This window comes from Sinocyclocheilus grahami, unplaced genomic scaffold (genome assembly GCF_001515645.1).
Source record: "Sinocyclocheilus grahami isolate Dianchi unplaced genomic scaffold, SAMN03320097.WGS_v1.1 scaffold84.1, whole genome shotgun sequence".
NCBI classification, from domain to species: Eukaryota; Metazoa; Chordata; class Actinopteri; order Cypriniformes; family Cyprinidae; genus Sinocyclocheilus; species Sinocyclocheilus grahami.
Genome location: NW_015505263.1, coordinates 658690 through 679677, shown reverse-complemented (window position 1 = coordinate 679677; position 20988 = coordinate 658690). Strand labels below are relative to the sequence as shown.

Here is a 20988-nt window from a genome sequence, read left to right as displayed (position 1 = left end):
AATAAATTACATTTTGAAATATATTCACATAGAAAACTGTTATTTCAAATGTTAATAATATTTCACTATAGTACTGTCTTATCAAAGAAATACAGCCTTGGTGAGCATAAGAGACTTCTTTCAAACATCTTTTGAAAAACCTACCGACCCAAAGATTTTAAACAGTGTACAACGATAGTTACGCTGTTGTACAAAAAACCTTGGTAGTACTATGGTACTTTTTCATCACTAGCCAGTGAAAGTGACAGGGAAAGGTGTAAGCGCACCACAGCTACCCTCTCAATACCATGTGACCTCTGATGACACAAGTACATGGATACAAACACTCTCACGTAAATTAACTTTCAATAAAAGTTCTTCCTTTTCCAAATGCAAAATAATACATAAAACTTTTCCTACAAAACACGCCATTTCTCAGCCTTTATCATTTAGAAATCACCAACCACAAATCCAGCCAACTCAGTTATCCATAAAAGAAACACAGCCCCTCGACTTCCCACCCTAACAATATTTCAAACAATCTCAGCAATGTCAACCCATCAGTGACTTCCTGTTAGAAAAATACTTGAGCGTGTCAGTTGATCCGTCCTCTTACCTGCTCGCTGGCTGAAGTAAAACACAATGAATCAAAGCGAATGAAGTCAGAGATTGGTTTAGTTGTGCTCTGCGCTGCATGCGGCGCTGAAGTGTGTCAGATCTGATGTCAGATGTGACAGCTCTGTGCGCTCGTGCTGTCTGATATGCTGTCGTTCTCTCTCTCTGTGTATCTCTTCCTCACTCACTTCACTTGCCTGTTTCTTCCATTCTGTCTTTCTCTCTGGAGGAAGGGCTGTCTCACCACACCGAGGGGCTATTTTGGGACCTGACCTCTCCCTCCCTCCTGCAGCCCTCTTGCTGCTCTCACTTTGTCTGGCCCACCGGCATGGGCAGCTGCTGTGGGGGGAATTACACAGGGTTTGAGGCGTAACTGGAGACGCTAAGGTCACAGCACATACTGGGGCTTCCACATTAGCATTAACACCAACAAGGCTCGTTCATTACATTGTACAGTATAATACAACCTATATGTGCAAAAAAATCAGGTTTATTTACTGCTGTGTTAAGGATTTGCATACTAAAATGCTTCATAATGCAGATCAGTTTATTTGGCACAGTAGATTTCAAGCAAATGCATCATAAGCATCGACATTTGCATTTTTATCTATGAATTTGAAACAATGAAAACAAATATTAAAATAATGTTAATCTCTCTGAAGATGCAAAAGATTCTTCAGAAAATCTAAAAGCTTCTTGATGTAAAATTTGTGAAGTATGCTGTATGCTGCATTGACACACTATTTGTTTTCAAAATTATTAAATGTATCATAGTAAATACCTCAAATGTTTTGCCATCATGGAAATACCATGGTATTTGATGAAGTTATATTTTGGAAAACCATGTAAATATACAAATGTGTTAATCATACACCGTTCAAAAGTTTGGGTTCGTTAAGATGTTTTGAAACAAATTAATACTTTTATTCAGCAAGGATGCATTAAAATGATCAAAAGTGATACTAAATACATTTATAATGTTGCAGAAGATTTATATACTGTATTTTTTACAATACTTTGCCTCTATTTGTCAGACTTTTGTACCTGTTTTGCCCCGTAGTCCTTCCTGTGTTTCCTTATTTGGTCAAGTTCCTGTCCTCATTTAGTTTGATTATGTTCCATTGATGTCACCTGTGGTCCCCAATTATCCCTTGTATTTAAGTTCTAGCCTGTGCCATTCTCCCTTGTCCGATATTGAATGTTCGTCTTGTGCTACATGTGTTTCTGTCAGCCCTGTGTATCCCGTGTTGGAAGGCTTAAAGCAGGGGTGCCCAAACTCGGTCCTGGAGGGCCGGTGTCCTGCAGAGTTTAGCTCCAACCCTAATCAAACACACCTGAAGCAGCTAATCAAGGTCTTACTAGGCATACTAGAAACTTCCAGGCATGTGTGTTGAGGCAAGCTGGAGCTAAACTCTGCAGGACACCGGCCCTCCAAGACCGAGTTTGGGCACCCCTGGCTTAAAGACTGTGTTTACTGTGAAATCTCCTGCGTCTCTTCATTCCATGCTCCTCGTTGTTGTACAAGCGTGACACTATTGTCTATTCATCAACATATGAAGCAGCACAACTGTTTTCAACATTGATAATAATATCAATGGTACTGCTACAGTAATTTTTCTTAAGAACAATAGCAAAACAATCTTCATTCAAGGGCTATAAAATGTTTCTTGAGCAGCAAATCAGCATATTAGAATGATTTCTGAAGGATCATGTGACACTGAGGACTGGAGTAATGATGCTGAAATTTCAGCTGTGCATCACAGAAATAAATTATGTTTTAAAATATATTCACATAGAAAAAAATTATTTCCAATTTTAATAATATTTCACAATATTACTGTTTTATTGTGTTTTTGATCAAATAAATGCATCCTTTGTGAGCATAAGAAAAAATTCTTAAAAACATCACTACAGTAATGTTTTGTAAGAAAACAACAACAGGATCTTTATTTAGGGCTATAAAATGGTCAAGTAGCTAGTAAAAATTTACCTTAACTAACTAACAGGCCCAAACAGAATCTATCCATTTTAATTCTACCAAATAGATTTAAAAACGGAATCATTTTGGACAAATATTGCATAAACAAACATGCAAAAAGACAAGAAATGTGCAGAACTTTGTAAATTAGTTTTCTATTATGACCTTGTATTAGAAATTATTTAAAAACCACTACAACATGAAAATGGCACAAAGTTTGAAGTCTTTGGCACATCTGCAAATCACACAGACCATTCAGCCCACTGAACACCATTCGCTCTCTGTAGATGAGGCTGAATTCTCTGGATTCTCCACAGTACTAAGATTACATCACTCTAAATGTATGTCCACGTGAACTGATCTGGTCTCAACTGGGTAAAAATACAGACGTGAGAGCATGTATACAACCGGTGTCCTGACAACTGCTAAAATGCTATTACATGCTATTAGTGCCAATGCAAGTGTGCTTTATAAGTGTGTGTGTGTGTGTACGCGTTTTTGTGACAAATGAGGACATAAATTTGTATAATGGTAAAGGTATGACATAGGTATTACAAGGAGAAGGTGACTTTTCAGGACATTACCCCATGTCCCCACTTTTCAAAACGCTTATAAATCACACAGAATGGAGTGTATTGAAAATCTGAAATAGCACAAAGTCTCCTGTAAGGGGTAGGTTTAGGGGTAGGGTTGGTAAAGGGAAATAGAATATACGGTCTGTACAGTATAAAAACCATTACGCCTATGGGATGTCCCCACTTTTCACAAATGTAAACCTGTGTGTGTGTGTGTGTGTGTGTGTGAATCCTTCTCATACTGTACATCTGATCTGTGGAAAAAGGGTGTGTCTGCAGACATTATTCTGTAGGCTGGTCTCACTGGGGTATGTGGATATCACAGCTGTGTGCTGATCTCTTTGCACTGATGTCCATTAGTGTGTCCACTCTCTACATACTACACACAGCTGCTACTGCAAACCAGAATATTCCTCTTAGAACCAGTTCTGTACTGTTTATCTATCCATCCATCATTGACAGACATCTTGACGTTCTCTCATGATCCTTTGTTCTCATGATCAGTTTGTCAAGCAGTAACAGCAATGTACTTACATATGACATATTAAACGCTACTTTATATAAAATACAATTATATAAAAAAACAGTTGGACATGCATTCTCATATATATAAAGGCTACTTTATACAAAACACCATTATATTTATAAAATAGACATGCATGAGCAAATGGGTGTTCATAATTTAATTACTATAAACTAGAGTTATTCAAAAAGGTATCTTATGCTTGCAACGGCCATATTTATTTAGTCAAAAATACAGAATTATAAAATATAATATTGTGAAATATTTTCCATTTAAACATATTTTAAAATGTAATTTATTCATGTGATGCAAAGCTGAATTTTCAGCATCATTACTGTCTTCCATGTCATATGATTCTTCAGAAATCATTCTAATACACTGATCTGCTGCTCAAAAATTTTTTGTTATCAATATTGAGTTTACAACAGTTATAAATATTTAATATTTAGATTGTCTATTTAATATTTGTGTGGAAATCATGATTTTTTTTGACGAATAGAAAGTTCAAAAGAACAGCATTTATTTGAAATAGAATCTTTAAACATTACTAAAGTCTTACTGTCAATTTAACTGATCAATTTAATTTGTGCTGAATAATAAAAGTATTCATTTCTTTAAAAAAATCTAACTGATCCCAGACTCTTGAACAGCAGTGTTGATCTTCTCCACAAGATGGTGTTGTATGCTTGAAAGTCAAAGCCAATATATAGTTTATGAACACCTTGCCACTAGAGTTGAAAAGCTGCTAAATAATTAATTTAACAGGGAAGAAGAAACATGTGACTGTTTCTGAGAGACTGAAAAGATGTTTTCGTCATCTATAATTGCCTCAAAATTCCTCCTGAAAGCATATGATTTTCGACATGATGCATTTTCCAGAATTCATAATGCATACTGAAAGCCCAGTTCTAAAATCACCGCACACATGATGAAGAATCAGTGGTCCTATATGTCACAGCTCTGAAGTGTTGAGCTTCAGTAGGAAGCTCACAGGAAGCCTGAATGTGAGACACTGAGGCGCACTACAGTTGTGTAGGAGTATCAGTCCGTGCTGCGCTCTGTGGCCTCTCATGGAGAAGCAGATATGTGCTGCCCGACTGACTCATTGTCTGCTGATACTGAACACAAAGCCTTCTGTCACCCTCTCAAAATAACACTGGATTCAGCAAGAAAAAACAACACAAAGCATCAACAGAGAGAGAGAGAGGGAAGGAGCTTGTATAACGGTCCACAAAAGAAGCAGAAAACAGTGCTCAACCAACCAAAAAAAGAGAAGAAGGAAAAAATCTGAATGCCATACTGGAAAAAATGAAGGTGCAACACTCTTTATTAAACCTATGAAACATCTTCAGCTATATTAGATTATAAACATGACTTATTTTCCTTCATCAGGCCGCAATATTATCAAATATAATGGTGAAAACTAAGGGTTGTTCATAATCTTAGCACTTTTGATAAACAACTGCTGTCAATTATGACCAATTTGTTGATTTACTGGGTTCATATTATACATTTATTTTATTTATAATTATATATTTATAACTATACATAATTATATAAAATATAATTATATATAATTTTTACATTTATAACTTTATTATAATTGTAATTATTAGAATACATTGCCACATTATGCACAATACCTCTCAGAAGTAAAATTTATCATAATAATTACAAATGAATGGCTTGTCCTATGTAAATTATAAATTACAATTATAATTGACATAATTTGGAATTATATCTGTATGTATGTTTGTGAGTGTGTGTGTGTGTGTGTGTGTGTGTGTGTGTGTGTGTGTGTGTGTGTGTGTTAAAATAATGTATATATTTAATTAGAATAGTTTATTAATCATTTGCATTGGGCAAATTTAATCACCTCATTTTTCACCAACAGTTTCTTTATCTCAGATCTAGTTCTCAGATCCTCTGATAAACTTTTCTTGTATATACCTCGCTCTCTCTTGAAATTGAAGGGGGATCGGGCTTTTGTAGCCGGTCCTCGACTATGGAACAACATACCTCTGGACATTAGATCTGCGCCTTCCCTTCCTGTTTTTAAATCCCGCCTGAAGACTTATCTGTATTCCTTGGCTTTTGGATGAAATGTATGTTTGTGTATGTTAATGTATTTTGTATTGATTATGTGTTTTTGAGTCATTTTTTTTTATTCTCTTAATCTCTATATTTATTTTATTTGTATATGTACAGCACTTTGGCATACACTAGCTGTTTTTAAATGTGCTATATAAATAAACTGACCTTGACCTTGACCTTTATAAAGCATCATTACATTAAGTGGCATTCAAACTGTTCAGAACAGACTGAAATTGTTTGATTGTTAATAGCCTAATGGCACAATCTAATTTCACACAGCAGCTAAAAAGATGTAACTGTGGTGGCAATGACAATGCCATCTGACCAATGAGAGAAAAGCTCTGCTTCAGAGACTCTCTCATACACACACACACACACACACTCTCTCTTTCTAAAAGCCTCACACTTGATTTATTAACAGGAAAGGCAGTTTCTTAGACTAGCTGTAAAACGCTGTGACACCAGCGACTGCAGTGTGTTATTTAACAACACAGAGCAGCAGACAAATGAACAAATGCAATGTTGGAGGAAGAGAGGAAACCAGCAGGTCACGTTCCAGCGGCTGTGACACACGTTCAGTTAAAGAAGAGATTCCTGTAACACATTAATAATGCACAGATTTCACCAAGAGGAACTGTGACGCAGCCGGTTTCCTTTTCACTTTCACTTATTTAAAGGGGTCATATGATGCGATTTCAAGTTTTCCTTTCTCTTTGGAGTGTTACAAGCTGACTGTGCATAGATAAGATCCCTGAAGTTGCAAAGACTAAAGTCTCAAAACCAAAGAGATATTCTTTATAAAAGTTAAGGCTCTGCCACGCCCCCATAAAACGGCTCGTTCTAACACGCCCCCACATATCTACCTCACTATGTGGAAATATTTGCATAATGCCACCCAAATGTTCACGCAAAGAAAGAAGGCGTGGTTTCAGTAACCGCAGTTAGTGTTGAAGCAGCATGTCAGGGAGACGCTGTGTGTTTCTAGGTGAAAGCAAAAGCACTTTATTTGGCCTTCCAAAAGTAGATGCATTTAGGAATCTTTAAGATTACTTACAACAGAACAGCAATGCATTTTATGGACGACCGTTTCGTGAACCTAGGAGAGGAGGTAATTCTGACTTTGCTATGACAGTCTGGCGCTTCTGAATCAGCTACTGTTTTGTTATTAGTTTAAGTATTTGCTATTGACTGTTCAAATGCGGAGTTTTGCGCATCGTGTGCGTGTGTGTGTGTGTGCGTGACCGAGCGAGAGAGAGAGAGAGAGGGAGAGAGCGAGAGAGCGAGAGAGGGGGTCAGATCACAGTGGAGTCACGTGGCTTGTGTACTGCAAACACATACCAGCTTCATCACTGTGTCTGTCACGCGACTCTGTTCCCCTTTTGGGCTCTGTCTTTACATTTATTTTGAAAGATGAAGCTGGCGATTATGGTAAGGGGCGTTACATTTCCGAAGAGTGCTTGCGGTGTTCGGCCAATCACAATGCACTGGGTCAGCTGGCCAATCAGAGCAGACTGCGTTTGTCGGAAGGAGGGACTTTGTAGAAAACGAAGCGTTTGAGAGAGGCGGGGCATGGAGGACCTACAATAATGTACAGTATTTGAAAAATAATGTGTTTTTTTAACATCAAAGCATGTCGACATATTCTGTTACACCAAATACACAAAATAATGATCTTTAAAAAAGCATCATATGACCCCTTTAAAAGTAAAGCGTGTTGCTTTTTTTGTGGTTAAAACACTTCCTTCTGTCTCAGTTTCAAAACAATCCTCTGGTTCTTTGAATGGCTCTCATAATGTTGTGAGCAGCTGTTTATCTGAGCCGTAACATGATGAAGAAGATCCACAGGCTGCCTGATTCTCCCTCATAAAGACATTGAGAGGGTGAACGTCTAATTAAATACCGCTGAGCACACTGTTCTGATTAGACCTCTACAAACGTAAAAAAGATGAAATGAGAACACAACTGGAAAACAATGATGTTACTGAAACCTCATTCTTTCAGACAGTGTTATGTAATAGTTTCTCAATCTGAAAGTGGAGCAGAGGGATTCTGTGGGATTCAGGGACTGTTTAGGTACAAAGGTGTGCCTTTTGAAAAGGTACCGCCCCAGTGACAGCTTTTGTACCTTTTTTTCTGAGAGTGTGTGGTTCAAGAGTTGATGAAAGCAAATAATTGAAATTGCAGAGCTACACAAAACGAGCGTTTGAGTTAAAAGTATATACATTTTTATTTATTTTTTTTAGAAAATGACAGATTGTTTAGCTAGATAAGACCCTTCTTCCTCGGCTGGGATCATTTAGAGCCCTTTGAAGCTGCATTGAAACTGCATTTTGGAAGTTCAAACTCGCGGGCACCATAGAAGTCCACTATATGGAGAAAATTCCTGAAATTTTTTCCTCTAAAAACAATTTCTTTATTACTGAAGAAAGAAAGATATGAACATCTTTGATGACAAGGGGGTGAGTACATTATCTGTACATTTTTGTTCTGGAAGCGAACTGCTCCTTTAATGATCAGACTAAAAGACTGGAATTTAGGCATATAGTTTTTCATCATTTAGGGTCCATGCAGAGTCCAGAAATAATTTTTGTACCACACCTGCCAATGGCTGGCAAATTGAGAAAAGTAATCTTAAATACAAATATTTCTTAAAACACATTCATTTGATGCTTGGTAAATGTACATTTTGGACCATGAATCAATGTGCTCAAACAAAATACACCCTGACAATGTGAGTAGGACTGTATTACACAGCTACTTAATAAATAAATGCAATGGACGTGAAATAGTGATTTGATCTGAAATGATCCAGTAGATTAGCTTTGAGATTCTGTTACAAAAATAGCTCTCCAAATTAGAAAAAAAATTGCAACAATACTAATTTTCACGTTACTAATCTGTAATTCAAGTTACCTTTTCTATGGATTAGTTCACTAACATATTTATCTAAAATGTAACATATGTTTCTCTATTTTAAGTTTCTTCTAACCCAGTTCTTCATACCAGTTCTTTGTTCCAGTGACATTCGTTTTCATGCTGAGCTTCTAACCATCTATCAAAGGTTTATGCTCATCCTTAAAAATACTATGAAGTCCAATATTTTAAAATAGAAAACTGTTGTTTTAAATTGTAACTATTTCAAAATATTAATGTTTTTACTGTATATTTGACCAAATAAATGCGGCCTTAGTGAGTATAAGAGACTTCTTTTAAAAACATAAAATCTTACCGACCCCAAACTTCTGAACAGAAATAAATAGCACCATTATGTTGCCATGGACAAATATGCATTCAGCATCATTACACAAAAATATCGGTCTCCTCAATGCTGCAACTGACCCATCAGAATCAAGCATTCATGTACTCTTACCTTGAGTTGTACCAGGTGCACATCCACGTGTCTATTGATGCTGTCTTGCTGCACAGAGTGTGTGAGGTCTCTGACTCTCTCTGTCGTGGTCCTCAGCCAGGTCTCGATCTCCGGCAGGTGCAGAACCACCTTCCAGTCGGCCCCTGTGTGGAGAGGAGGGGGTTTTTGGTACCTGCGGTAGCGATCTTGTTTCTGGGTTGGCTCGTCCCCGCTGACGCTGGGCCCACACGGATCATCGTGTTTATCGGGGCTGGGTTCCAGGGTGGGAGTCACAGAGGTTATCATAGGGGAGGAAGCCTCACTGGCCATCGGTGATATGGCAACATTCATGGTTGGTCAACAAACGGTCAACAAACACAGCGTGATCCTGAGGACTGGCCTTTTTGGTTTAGCTGTTCAGAGAGGAGACAAAAAAAGAAAGGATTAATTAAAGAAAAAAACCAAGTAGTACGAGTGCACAGCACCCATTAATATTAAAAGAGCTGCCAGATTTAGTTAAATATGGATAGTCAGAGGTAATTTGGGATGCAAATCTAATGGCGGTCACTGTCATAGATTACAGCATGTAAAGTGGCTCTCATGGTGATGCATTAGAAAAGCATTTAAAGAAAGGGATTTCTCATCTTAGGGAATTATTTTCTATTTTGAAGAAAAAAAATATTACCGACATGGATAAAAATGCCAAATCACAGACAAAACACACTGCACAGCTGGTTCAGGAAACATTAAACCCTACAGAATGCATATTTGAGCTGCTGGGCTTACAATTCTGAAATCCTCCAGAGTATATTCTCATTGCAGAAAGCATTTTATTAAAACAAAAATGAATTATAGGTGTTATTTAGAGCACATACTGTATAGAGCATATATACGGTGGCCGAGAGAGCTCAATGCGCTGCAAATAGAAAAAACACCTGCAAATTAAGAAAACTACTTCATCAATTTGACAACACATGCGCTGCAAATGCTCACAATACAACCAAATAAAGAAACACACTGCAAATACTCACAACACAACCAAACAAAGAAACACACTGCAAATACTCACAACACAACCAAACAAAGAAACGTGCTACAAATAAAATTGTGAGCATTTGCAGTGCGTTTCTTTATTTGTTTGAAACTAAAAACTAATTCAAAATATTATTAAATCCTATAATAGTATATAAAACACTAAAACTGTAAACCTTTTAAAAGGGTCATATGATGTTGCTAAAAAAGAACATTATTTTGTGTATTTGGTGTAATGAAATGTGTTTATGTGGTTTAAGGTTAAAAAAAACTAATTATTTTCCATATACTGTACATTATTGTTGCTCCTCTATGCCCTGCCTTTCTGAAACGCGTCGATTTTTACAAAGCTCATCGGTCTGAAAAGCGAGGTGTGCTGTGATTGGCCAGCTATCCAGTGCGTTGTGATTGGCCGAATACCTCAAGCGTGTGACGGAAATGTTACGCCCCTTACAATACTGTGATGCCGTGTCCCGCACTAATGAACTTTAAAACATCTGCCTACTGATATTAAAAGCAGGACTTAAAATTCAGCAGATCTTCTTAAGACTGATTATCTTCTGTGCTGTATGTCTCATAATATTACAATATTAAGCCATTTTAAAATATCCAGCTAAAACTAAACATGTTCCTGTAGCTCAAAGGGGTTCGACTCCCTGAGAAATTCATAAACCAATAAAATGTAATACATCCTTTTTAAATAACTGAATTCACCATGACTCAACAGAATATAACAAACAGAATTTCTGTTTCTGCAGTTTATGCCATAAAGATAAAGAATATTTTGGTAACACTCTACATTACAGTGTCCATGTTATGTCCTACATAATATAGGGATGCACGATATATCGGCCACCATATCGGTATCGGCTACATAATCATTACAAAAACATTTGTTCGGATTTGCTAAAGAAAAAGCCAGTGGCGTCTGCTTGTGCTAAAGTCAATGCCACAATGCAAACTCACTACTAATGTAATTATTGCATTAGCTACTGTAACAGACACTAAATACCTATAAATAATGCACAATGAGGTCATTTCTAAAGTCATACACAACGTCATTACATCAGCAGCTGAGGTCATTTCCACCCTGCACAAAGACAGAAATCTGACGGTAAGAAAGATGATTCTGAACCAGAACAACTGATGTTCATCATGAAGCTGTCTCACCGCCATTATCCAGCATTGAATGTCTAGGCCACTGCAACAGGGAAGTCAGCGATCGGAAATCAATATCTTGAACGATCTGGTTTGAGCGTCTGGTTAATATGCTGCTTCAGCACCGAGTGATGCCATCCCACCAACAGCATCACAGCAATCTCATGAATTATTCAGCTAATATGGCTTCCTGGCATTTACAGCTCATCTGCATGTATTTGTTAAAGCATGGATGAAGCCGTCCAAACCGATTCATTAGTTGACATTCAACATGAAAGGGTAGAGAGAATAATTTCAGTTGTGTTTGCAAACGCATCAGTGACAGAACGACATACGATGGCACACATCTATCAGGGGAACATGCAAACAAGTGCTTCACGCAGGATTATACAGGGCCTTACAGGTGATTAGCATATCACACGCATGCATAACTTATTCAAAACATGACATACACATGGATGCTTTTGCATGCTCTAAGTTAATCTCTTTACCAATTGGGCCCCAGTCCACCCTCAAGAAGATCGAATGTTTACTGGTCAACAAGTAATCCACATGACTTATAAAGTGAAAAGCTGTAAGTTTGTAAGTAACAAATCCATCAAGTCCTTTTCATCTTCAACCAATGCTTCAGACTATGAGTCCTCTCTCCATAATGTTGCTTTCAAACCATGATTGGATGCCATATGATGTGCTGATGCAAATTCATCTTTATCCACATCTGTCACCCTGTCTGTTTTATTTCCACACTACCAAAGTGTCATTGCAAATAAATAATAAACAGCAGATGAATTATACAAGGCATAATGACCATTTATGTGCTGCTGTCCAAATGTTTTACTTAATTATACCAGGCACTCAATAAACCAGCCATCAGTTCTGCTGACTACACAAAATCCTCTGAAATGAGCTGCAGCCTCCGTTAGAACTCAAAATGGGTCAAACTCCTGCTTCTTAGTGAATACAGTCTCACACCACAATCTGACACCCACAGAAATCACAATGAAGTACACAAATGCAGCTGCATCCCTTCAGATTACAGTGAACATTTAAGTGCTGAATAGCACTAATGAACTATCTATTTTTACATTATGTTTGTTGTTACTCCAATTTCACAAATAAAATTGTCACGAGTACCTGATGGATATTACTGAAATAGATGCCCTGACAAATCATATGCATGCAGCATGTCTCTGTGACAGCACTTTGAAAATGTACTATGGAAACAGACATTATTTTTGCAATTTAATGAAAATATTAATGGAAGACTAGGACTGACAATTTGATCAAATGAAGGAATCAGTTAACAATTTAATAATTCAAACATAAAAATGGAAATGAATCGCTTTTTAAATTGACCGTTCATTTAATTCAGGTTTTAAAACAATAAAATAAGAAACTAATAAATGCTTTTAAAAGCTCATTTTAAATACCATTTAAAAAATAATAATAATTTCCCAGTTGTTTTTCTTATTTAAATTTTTATTTTTTTATCAAATGCTTTTCTTTATCCGTTTGTCAATTAATTAAAAAAAATTTTTGACAGTTCACCTGAGGGGCAACTCAATTTTAAGAGTTACTTCCTCTCACAAGTGCCACTTAAGTAGAGACTGTTTTATTTAACTATGTTTAAAAAAATGAATTCAAGTTAAATTTGTCTACTAATTTGTCAGTTTAAAATGATTTATTATTAAATTTCTAACTGATTCCTTCATTTTTTTTAATGTAAGTTTAGACCTCCAGAAAAATTACCACAAGCTCAAAAAAAGAAACAAAAGTTGTTACTGGGGAAGAAAAATGTCCAAAAGGGAAATGTCCAAATATTTAGGTACTAATATGTACCTTTAAGGTACCAATATGGACCTTTTAGGGGTAATTAAAGTACAAAGGTGTACCTTTCGTAAAGGTACCGCCCTAGTGAGAGCTTTTGTACCTTTTTTTTTTCTGAGAGCGCATAAAAACATTTACAGGCCTAAACAGGCTATGTCCTTGTATTAATAGCAGTAAGCTCTCTGGTGAACATTAAATACATTGTTTACCATTTGTCCTAGTGTATATTTAACACAGAGCAGTTACTGACTAAAAGGAAATATAATTGTTATAATATTATATTACGAATGTTCCAGCAATAGCAGAGCCAATGTCACCAAACATCAGAAGGTGACTGCATATTCTCAGAAGTAGGGCTGTGCAAAAAATCGAATGCGATTTTGAACGTGATTTTGTGTAGCTTGTCAGTGAACTACGGCTCTGTGTAGTAAATACCGCTCCATCTGAAAGCACGTGCTGGAGATTTACTACTAATCACAGGAGCGGCTTTACTGACGAGATGCGCATGAAAATCACATTTTTGCACAGCCCTACTCAGCAGTCTTTATGCAGAGAGTGAATAAGTTCTTTATTTAGCATCAGAATGAGGTTGAGGGTCAGAAGTCTCAGTGAATAGCTGAGATGGCATCTCTCTGTATATTTCATGCTGGTTTAAATAAACGAGTGAACCAGAATCAATAGAGACATGTAGAGCAGCGCTGGGAGTGAATGATGGCAGTGTGGGTGAGTTGAGTCTCTACAGAGTGCGGCTTATGGGAGTAATCCCATAACACCCACATTAAACCTTCTAACTGCATTTAAACCCTATTTCCAGTCAGGCTGTGATTCACTATGACTGGCATCATTTGAGTTATAGAGGGGCCGTTTCCACATGATACCCCATCTGTAATGAGAGCGAGCCGAGCAATGCAACGGAACTAGCCATTAGATTAAACAGAGAGCAAAGAGACTTGCTTAAAGCACAATTTGCACAAAAAAATAAAATGTTGTTCCAAACCCAAATTACTATCTATTTTTTTATACACCAAAAGCATATTTTTCATACACCAAAAGAATATAGTGACCTGGGAATGTATCATTTTGTTGTACGGAAAAAAAATCCCCATGTGTGTTCACAAAGTTATACAGGTTTAGATCAGCATGAGGGCGAGTAAACGATGACAGTTCATTTTTGGGTGAACTATTCCTTCAGGTCTCCTGCTTGCATCAGAAAATAAGATCAGAAGACATCTCAACAACGTCTCAAACTGTTATGAATTGCCAAGACAATGTAGTCTAAGATCTCAATGTGAATTCACACATTTCTCATGAAATTCTTCCAAGTTCAAATGACCTGAGCTACAGTATAATGTTCATTTTATAGCACTAAACTCTTACTGTATGTCAACAAATGTCTTATTGTGTGTATTACACTGTAAAAAATACTTTTTCAAGTTGTAAATAAAACAGACTATCAGAGTACATTTTAGAAGAAAATACTATTTCAGTCTTTCTACTTCAAAATTTCATTTTAATTCAATGTGTTACTTACGGATTCATTGTAATTATTTATGAGTGAAAAAAACCTTTCACTCAGAACCTTTCACTCAAAAATTGCTAGTAAATTTCACAAAAAATACAAAGAAACGACAAGTAACACATTCAATTAAACATTAAATGTTGAAGTAGAAATTTAATCAAATGTTAAATACTTGTGAAATTTACTAGCAATTTCTGAATGAAAATTTTCAATGTAAATCTTACACCAAATGTTTCAGTGATGTGTTTATTTCTCTCAAGGAATTTTAAGAGAAACATCTGAGACAAAGTAGATACTTAAAACATAACTGGAAACTCAATTAAGTCTCGTGAGCTCTATAAGAGCAACCTCCGATCAATAACAGTTCTTCTGGGTAGATATCCCATTAAGAATCAGCTAAATCATTTATATCGTGTGCCTGCAGAGGAGACAGCTTTGATGACTATAATATGAGCAATCTAGTTCTGCTGTGTCACTTTGCAACGTCAAACAGGAGAAATAGAGTCTACAGAAACTGTCTACAGTTGAACATCTGCTTATATATACAGTGTAAAGCATGAAACTCTGCAGGTAGCATTCTTCTCTCTGGGGCTCTGTCCAAAATCCACTGAATTGTTAATTGTATCCACAAGCAGATATGTTGCAGACATTTGCCCCCCTTCTCAAATGTTTCTCACACCTTCAAGAAATGGGGCAAATCTAAAGCGGAATGAAACAAAAGGCATCGGGATAAAACGGTTTATACTGGAGCATTAAATTCTGATAGAATTACATGAGCTTCTTACATGCAAAAAATAACTCTAAGTAACACTCTGTCAAGACTACATCATTTTAAATCTTAAATCTTAAGTGGCTGTCTTACATTTGCATAAAAATCGATTATGAAGAACCTTTATTATCCCTTTGCAAATTCGTGATTAAGTTCTAAACTGGCTTCCAAAGAACCACAGGAGTAGTTCTCCTGCTCCAAAGCATTTTTATGCAAATCAGAGCTGCAATGGCATAATTAAAGGAATAGTTCACCTAAAAAAGAAAATTTGCTGAAAATGTACTTACCCACAGCCCATCCAAGATTGTAGATGAGTTTGTTTCTTCATCGAAACAGATTTGGGTAAGTTACATTACATTACTTGCTCACCAATGGATCCTCTGCAGTGAATGGGTGCCGTCAGAATGAGAGTCCAAACACCATAAAAACATCACAATAATCCACACCTCTCCAGTCCATCAATTGTGAAATGTGAAATGAAAAGCTGCATATTCGTTAAAAATTTAAATAAAAAATACAGCATTAGAAAATGTTTATCTTGAAACCATTGCTTCCACTAAAATATTAGTCATCTGGAACAAGCACCATTTACAAGCAAAAACAATCTAAACAAATCAAAGCAGTTCTAAACAAACATGTTGGTGGATTTTGGAGTGAGAGAGCAAGAGGTGATGGACTTTTTCACTGGAGGAAGCATTATCATGAATTATGGACTGGTATTTTGGCCAGAAGTGGCAGTTTAAAGTTAAAACACCTTATTGGTGGATATGTTTCTAACAAACACGCAGCTTTTCAGTTCACAAGACATTAATTGATGGACTGGAGATGTGTGAATTACTTGTGGATTATTGTGATGTTTTTAATCACCTGTTTGGACTCTCATTCTGACGGCACCCATTCACTGCAGATGATCCATTGGTGAGCAAGTGATGAAATGCTAAATTTCCCCTAATATTCTGATGAAAAACAAACTCATCTACATCTTGGATGGCCTGCGGGTGAGTACATTTTCAGCAGATAGTCATTTCTGAGTGAACTATTCCTTTAAAGAAACTGAGCAGTGAACTATATTTTACACTTGCTGAAGAAAGTGTGGATGTTCTGGCAAGTTAACCACCATTATGCTAGAGTTTTTTGGTCGTCGCATTCTGGCCAAACACAAAGAACCTATACAGTAATGAATGACACTGTAGGAGGAATGATAGAGAAAAATAAATGCTGCTAGCTCATGGTTCATTACCCTTCACAGTCACACACCTGCAGCAGCGTTCCTGGCAGAACATCTCTGTATCTATCACATCCACTCACTCCCTTCTGCTTCTTTTTCTGCAAAAAATTTTCTAAAAAATTTACCTAAAATTATATATATCTATATCTACATATATATATATATATATATATACAGTGGGGGAAAAAAGTATTTAGTCAGCCACCAATTGTGCAAGTTCTCCCACTTAAAAAGATGAGAGAGGCCTGTAATTTTCATCATAGGTATACCTCAACTATGAGAGACAAAATGAGAAAAAAAAATCCAGAAAATCACATTGTAGGATTTTTAAAGAATTCATTTGCAAATTATGGTGGAAAATAAGTATTTGGTCAATAACAAAATTTCATCTCAATACTTTGTTATATACACTTTGTTGGCAATGACAGAGGTCAAACGTTTTCTGTAAGTCTTCACAAGGTTGTCACACACTGTTGCTGGTATTTTGGCCCATTCCTCCATCCAGATCTCCTCTAGAGCAGTAATGTTTTGGGGCTGTCGCTGGGCAACACAGATTTTCAACTCCCTCCAAAGATTTTCTATGGGGTTGAGATCTGGAGACGGGCTAGGCCACGCCAGGACCTTGAAATGCTTCTTACGAAGCCACTCCTTCGTTGCCCGGGCAGTGTGTTTGGGATCATTGTCATGCTGAAACCCCATAGAAAATCTTTGGAGGGAGTTGAAAATCCGTGTTGCCCAGCGACAGCCCCAAAACATTACTGCTCTAGAGGAGATCTGCATGGAGGAATGGGCCAAAATACCAGCAACAGTGTGTGAAAACCTTGTGAAGACTTACAGAAAACGCTTGACCTCTGTCATTGCCAACAAAGGGTATATAACAAAGTATTGAGATGAAATTTTGTTATTGACCAAATACTTATTTTCCACCATAATTTGCAAATAAATTCTTTAAAAATCCTACAATGTGATTTTTCTGGATTTTTTTTCTCATTTTGTCTCTCATAGTTGAGGTATACCTATGATGAAAATTACAGGCCTCTCTCATCTTTTTAAGTGGGAGAACTTGCACAATTGGTGGCTGTATAGTATATTTTAACAAATTAAGTCATTTTTGTTCAATTCCTTCTGTCCATATTGTTTCATAAATAATCATGTTCTTTATTGTATAAAATAGAAAAATACCTAAACTATTAAATATATTAGTTCTGAATTTTATATAATGAATTCTGGCAAACACAGCTAAAATGCATAAGACTACACAGGTGAGTTGAAAGATTGAATATCAAGTCAATTTAATAAATGTTTAGTAGTATATATTAAAAAGCCTTGACATTTCCTGACATTTAATTCTGTAAAGAGTGTGGCTGGGACAGCAAGCCTCCAGCATCTTAAGATAAGAGAAGAAATCACAGTCAAGACACGTCTACATGTGTTCTGGGTTACACTGAATCAGATCCACTTTCTGAAAGGAGCTGAGAGCAATATCCTGTATGAGTCAGCAGAAACACACTTTTATTTATACATATGAGGGTCACGGAGAGCCTGTGAGGCTAACATTTCCATAAAGCAGTTTTATTTTCACTCTAGAATATAAATGTGTCCTTGTTTATCATGCTATTCTGTGAAGACAAGATGACAAAAGTAGACTACCGGGTCAGTCTAATGGAGTAACTTAAGGCTAAAGGTAAAGTGCATCATTTCTGCAGAAAACCAAAGAGCAAAAAATATTATACTGAGCCAGACCATTCTTTACCATGGTAATGTACCTATTGCCCGCAATGCTTTGTATGACATGTGACATGATGTCAAAGCACAATGAGCCCCGCCGTGGCCCTATTACTACTGAATGTTTTTGGAAGCTCTGTTTAACTGTCCATCATTTCTACAGGACAGTTTTGACCTGTTTCTAATCAATACATTGTTAACCCTTAACCTCAATCATCAATGCGGTTAAAGGTTGAAGTCATTTATTCAGCAAGTTCATTACTACTGCTGCCATGGCTTCCTGATCCTCCTAAACCCCACGAAGGAAAAATGATATTTAAAAGTCATGCTTCAGCAAATATTTAACCTATTAAAAACACTTAACATCAAAGTGTTTAATTCAACGTAATTCTTTTTGAGTGAAAATATTTTCAAATGTATATTTTCAGTGTATATAAAATGTGTTTACATAAATTACAAGTAGACTAGATTTTTATATAAATATAACAAAAACAAACGAGTGGCATTTACTTATTGTCACGAATCCGGTCCATGAACTTTCCAATTCATTGACTCTCGCACTACACACTGTTGCACATCACCCCGGACTACATTTCCCATCATGCATTGCACTGATTGCACTCAGCACGAATTGCACACACCTGTTTACACTGATTGCACCCAGCTGTTTCATATCACTCCCTCACTATTTAACACTCACTCTGATCCCTTCCCTCTGCCGAGTATTATTTCAGCGTTTATCACTCTCCTAGAGATAGCTACCTTACGGAGCCCTAGGACCCAGTCACCCGGCTGTTTGATTTGCGACAGGGGAGCTCACCTATTGAGGAATACATTGCTCAGTTCTGTGAGTTATCTTTTAGGTTACCTTTTGAGGAGGTCACCTTAAAGGATATCTTCCGTTATGGACTAAATGAATCCATAAAATCATGGATGCCAGAAGGTAAATTTAATTGTAGTCTAAAGGACTTTATAGATGTACATTGTAAATCCACTGCTTCATGACCACGTCTCTGTCTTCTCCACAATAAAGCCTTGCAGATGGATCTGCACGTCTCACGTCTCGTCAGCCCCGTAACACTTATACCACCATGATTCTAGAACAATGTGTCCTATACACTACACACTATGTATTTATAATATGCACTATTTATGCCACAGTGTAGTGTAATCTCAGAGTCTGAAAAACCTTCCTCTCCGGTACATAAGGAAAGCTGCAACAGTTGAGCGCATTTCTATTTTGATTTCTATGTATATTTCTGTTTTGAATTATAATGTTTTTTTTTTTTTTTTACTTTTTATTCATCAAAGAATCCTGAAAAAAGTATCAGAGGTTCCAAAACAAAATATTAAGCAGCACAACTGTTTCCAACATTGATAATAAATCAGCATATTAGAATGATTTCTGAAGGATCACTGAAGTCTGAAGTAATGATGCTGAAAATTCAGCTTTGCATCACAGAAATAAATTATATTTTAAAGTAAAACCGCTATTTTAAATCGTAATAATTTTTCACAATATTACGGGTTTTACTGTATTTTTGATCAAATAAATGGATCATTTATGCTTAATGAGCATATGAAACTTTTTTTTTTTTAAATCTTACTGATCTCAAACTTTTGAATGGTTGTGTGTATATATATATATTTATTTATTTAGGATATTTTACATTTTCATGACCTTGGCCCCTGCTTGAGAGCCACAGTTCTAAGGTGTTGTGGCTGGTTGCCAACATGTTGCTATGCAGTCGCTAAGGTGTTTTGGATAGTTTGGCTAGGTGGTTGCTCACTGGCAAAAAGGCCCGCCCATATTCTGCTCTCTAGGCTCGGGTCCCTCCTTCAGTGCAAGTCTTGACTGTTTTGTCATCCACCAGGTACAAATAATCTTTTTGCATTCTTTGGTCTTTTCTCATTTTTCTTATTGTATTACTTCATGGTCACAAGCAGGAAAATCTACTCTTTATATGCTTTATATAAATGTGCTTCAAAAGTATTGGATAAGAAACCTAACAGATATAATTATTGTTTTATAATTAAAAAGTGTGTGTGTGTGTGTGTGTGTGTGTGTGTGTATGTATTTATATATATATATATATATATATATACTGTATATATATATATATATATATATATATATATATATATATATATTTGTTTTTACTTTTGACAATTTTGTTACATATACAATTGTTGTTTAACCTTGCACCCTCACCCTTGAAAGAATTTGTTTCTTCACATACTGAAAATATAAGACAAACAAGAGCTTCGTCAAGAGGTGATAGTGAGAGTTACTGATTTTGGTCTTTCAGCTTTTCTGTAAGAGCTGTTAATAATTGGAATAATTTACCAAATAATATTAGACAGTGTTTTACCTTTGAAAACTTTAAGTTACATTTGAAAATATGGTTAAAGAGGAGTCAGATATTCATCACTGAATATTATTGTGTTTTGAAAGGGTTACACAACTTTGGGGGTCTTTGGGGGTCTTTTGTAGAATGTTTTGTTATAGGGTAATGTTTTGTATTTATAAAGGGATATCTTGTAGTAACGTGGATTGTACTTTCTATGTGGGGGATAATACTTCTTATCTTTTAAATTGGGGGGGGGGGGGGGGGGG

At 36.3% G+C, this 20988-nt stretch overlaps 1 protein-coding gene across 4 annotated transcripts in view; it reads right to left on the bottom strand.

The window, feature by feature from the left end:
• The window catches only part of LOC107586580 (A-kinase anchor protein 6-like), a 148803-nt gene that overhangs the window by 123168 nt on the left and 4647 nt on the right, over positions 1-20988 (bottom strand). For all 4 annotated transcript variants that reach the window (XM_016274008.1, XM_016274007.1, XM_016274009.1 and 1 more), the window contains one exon: positions 9135-9526. In XM_016274008.1, the coding sequence (XP_016129494.1) occupies positions 9135-9464 (330 nt within the window). In that variant the 5' untranslated portion in view covers positions 9465-9526. The remainder of the gene's footprint in view (positions 1-9134; positions 9527-20988) is intronic.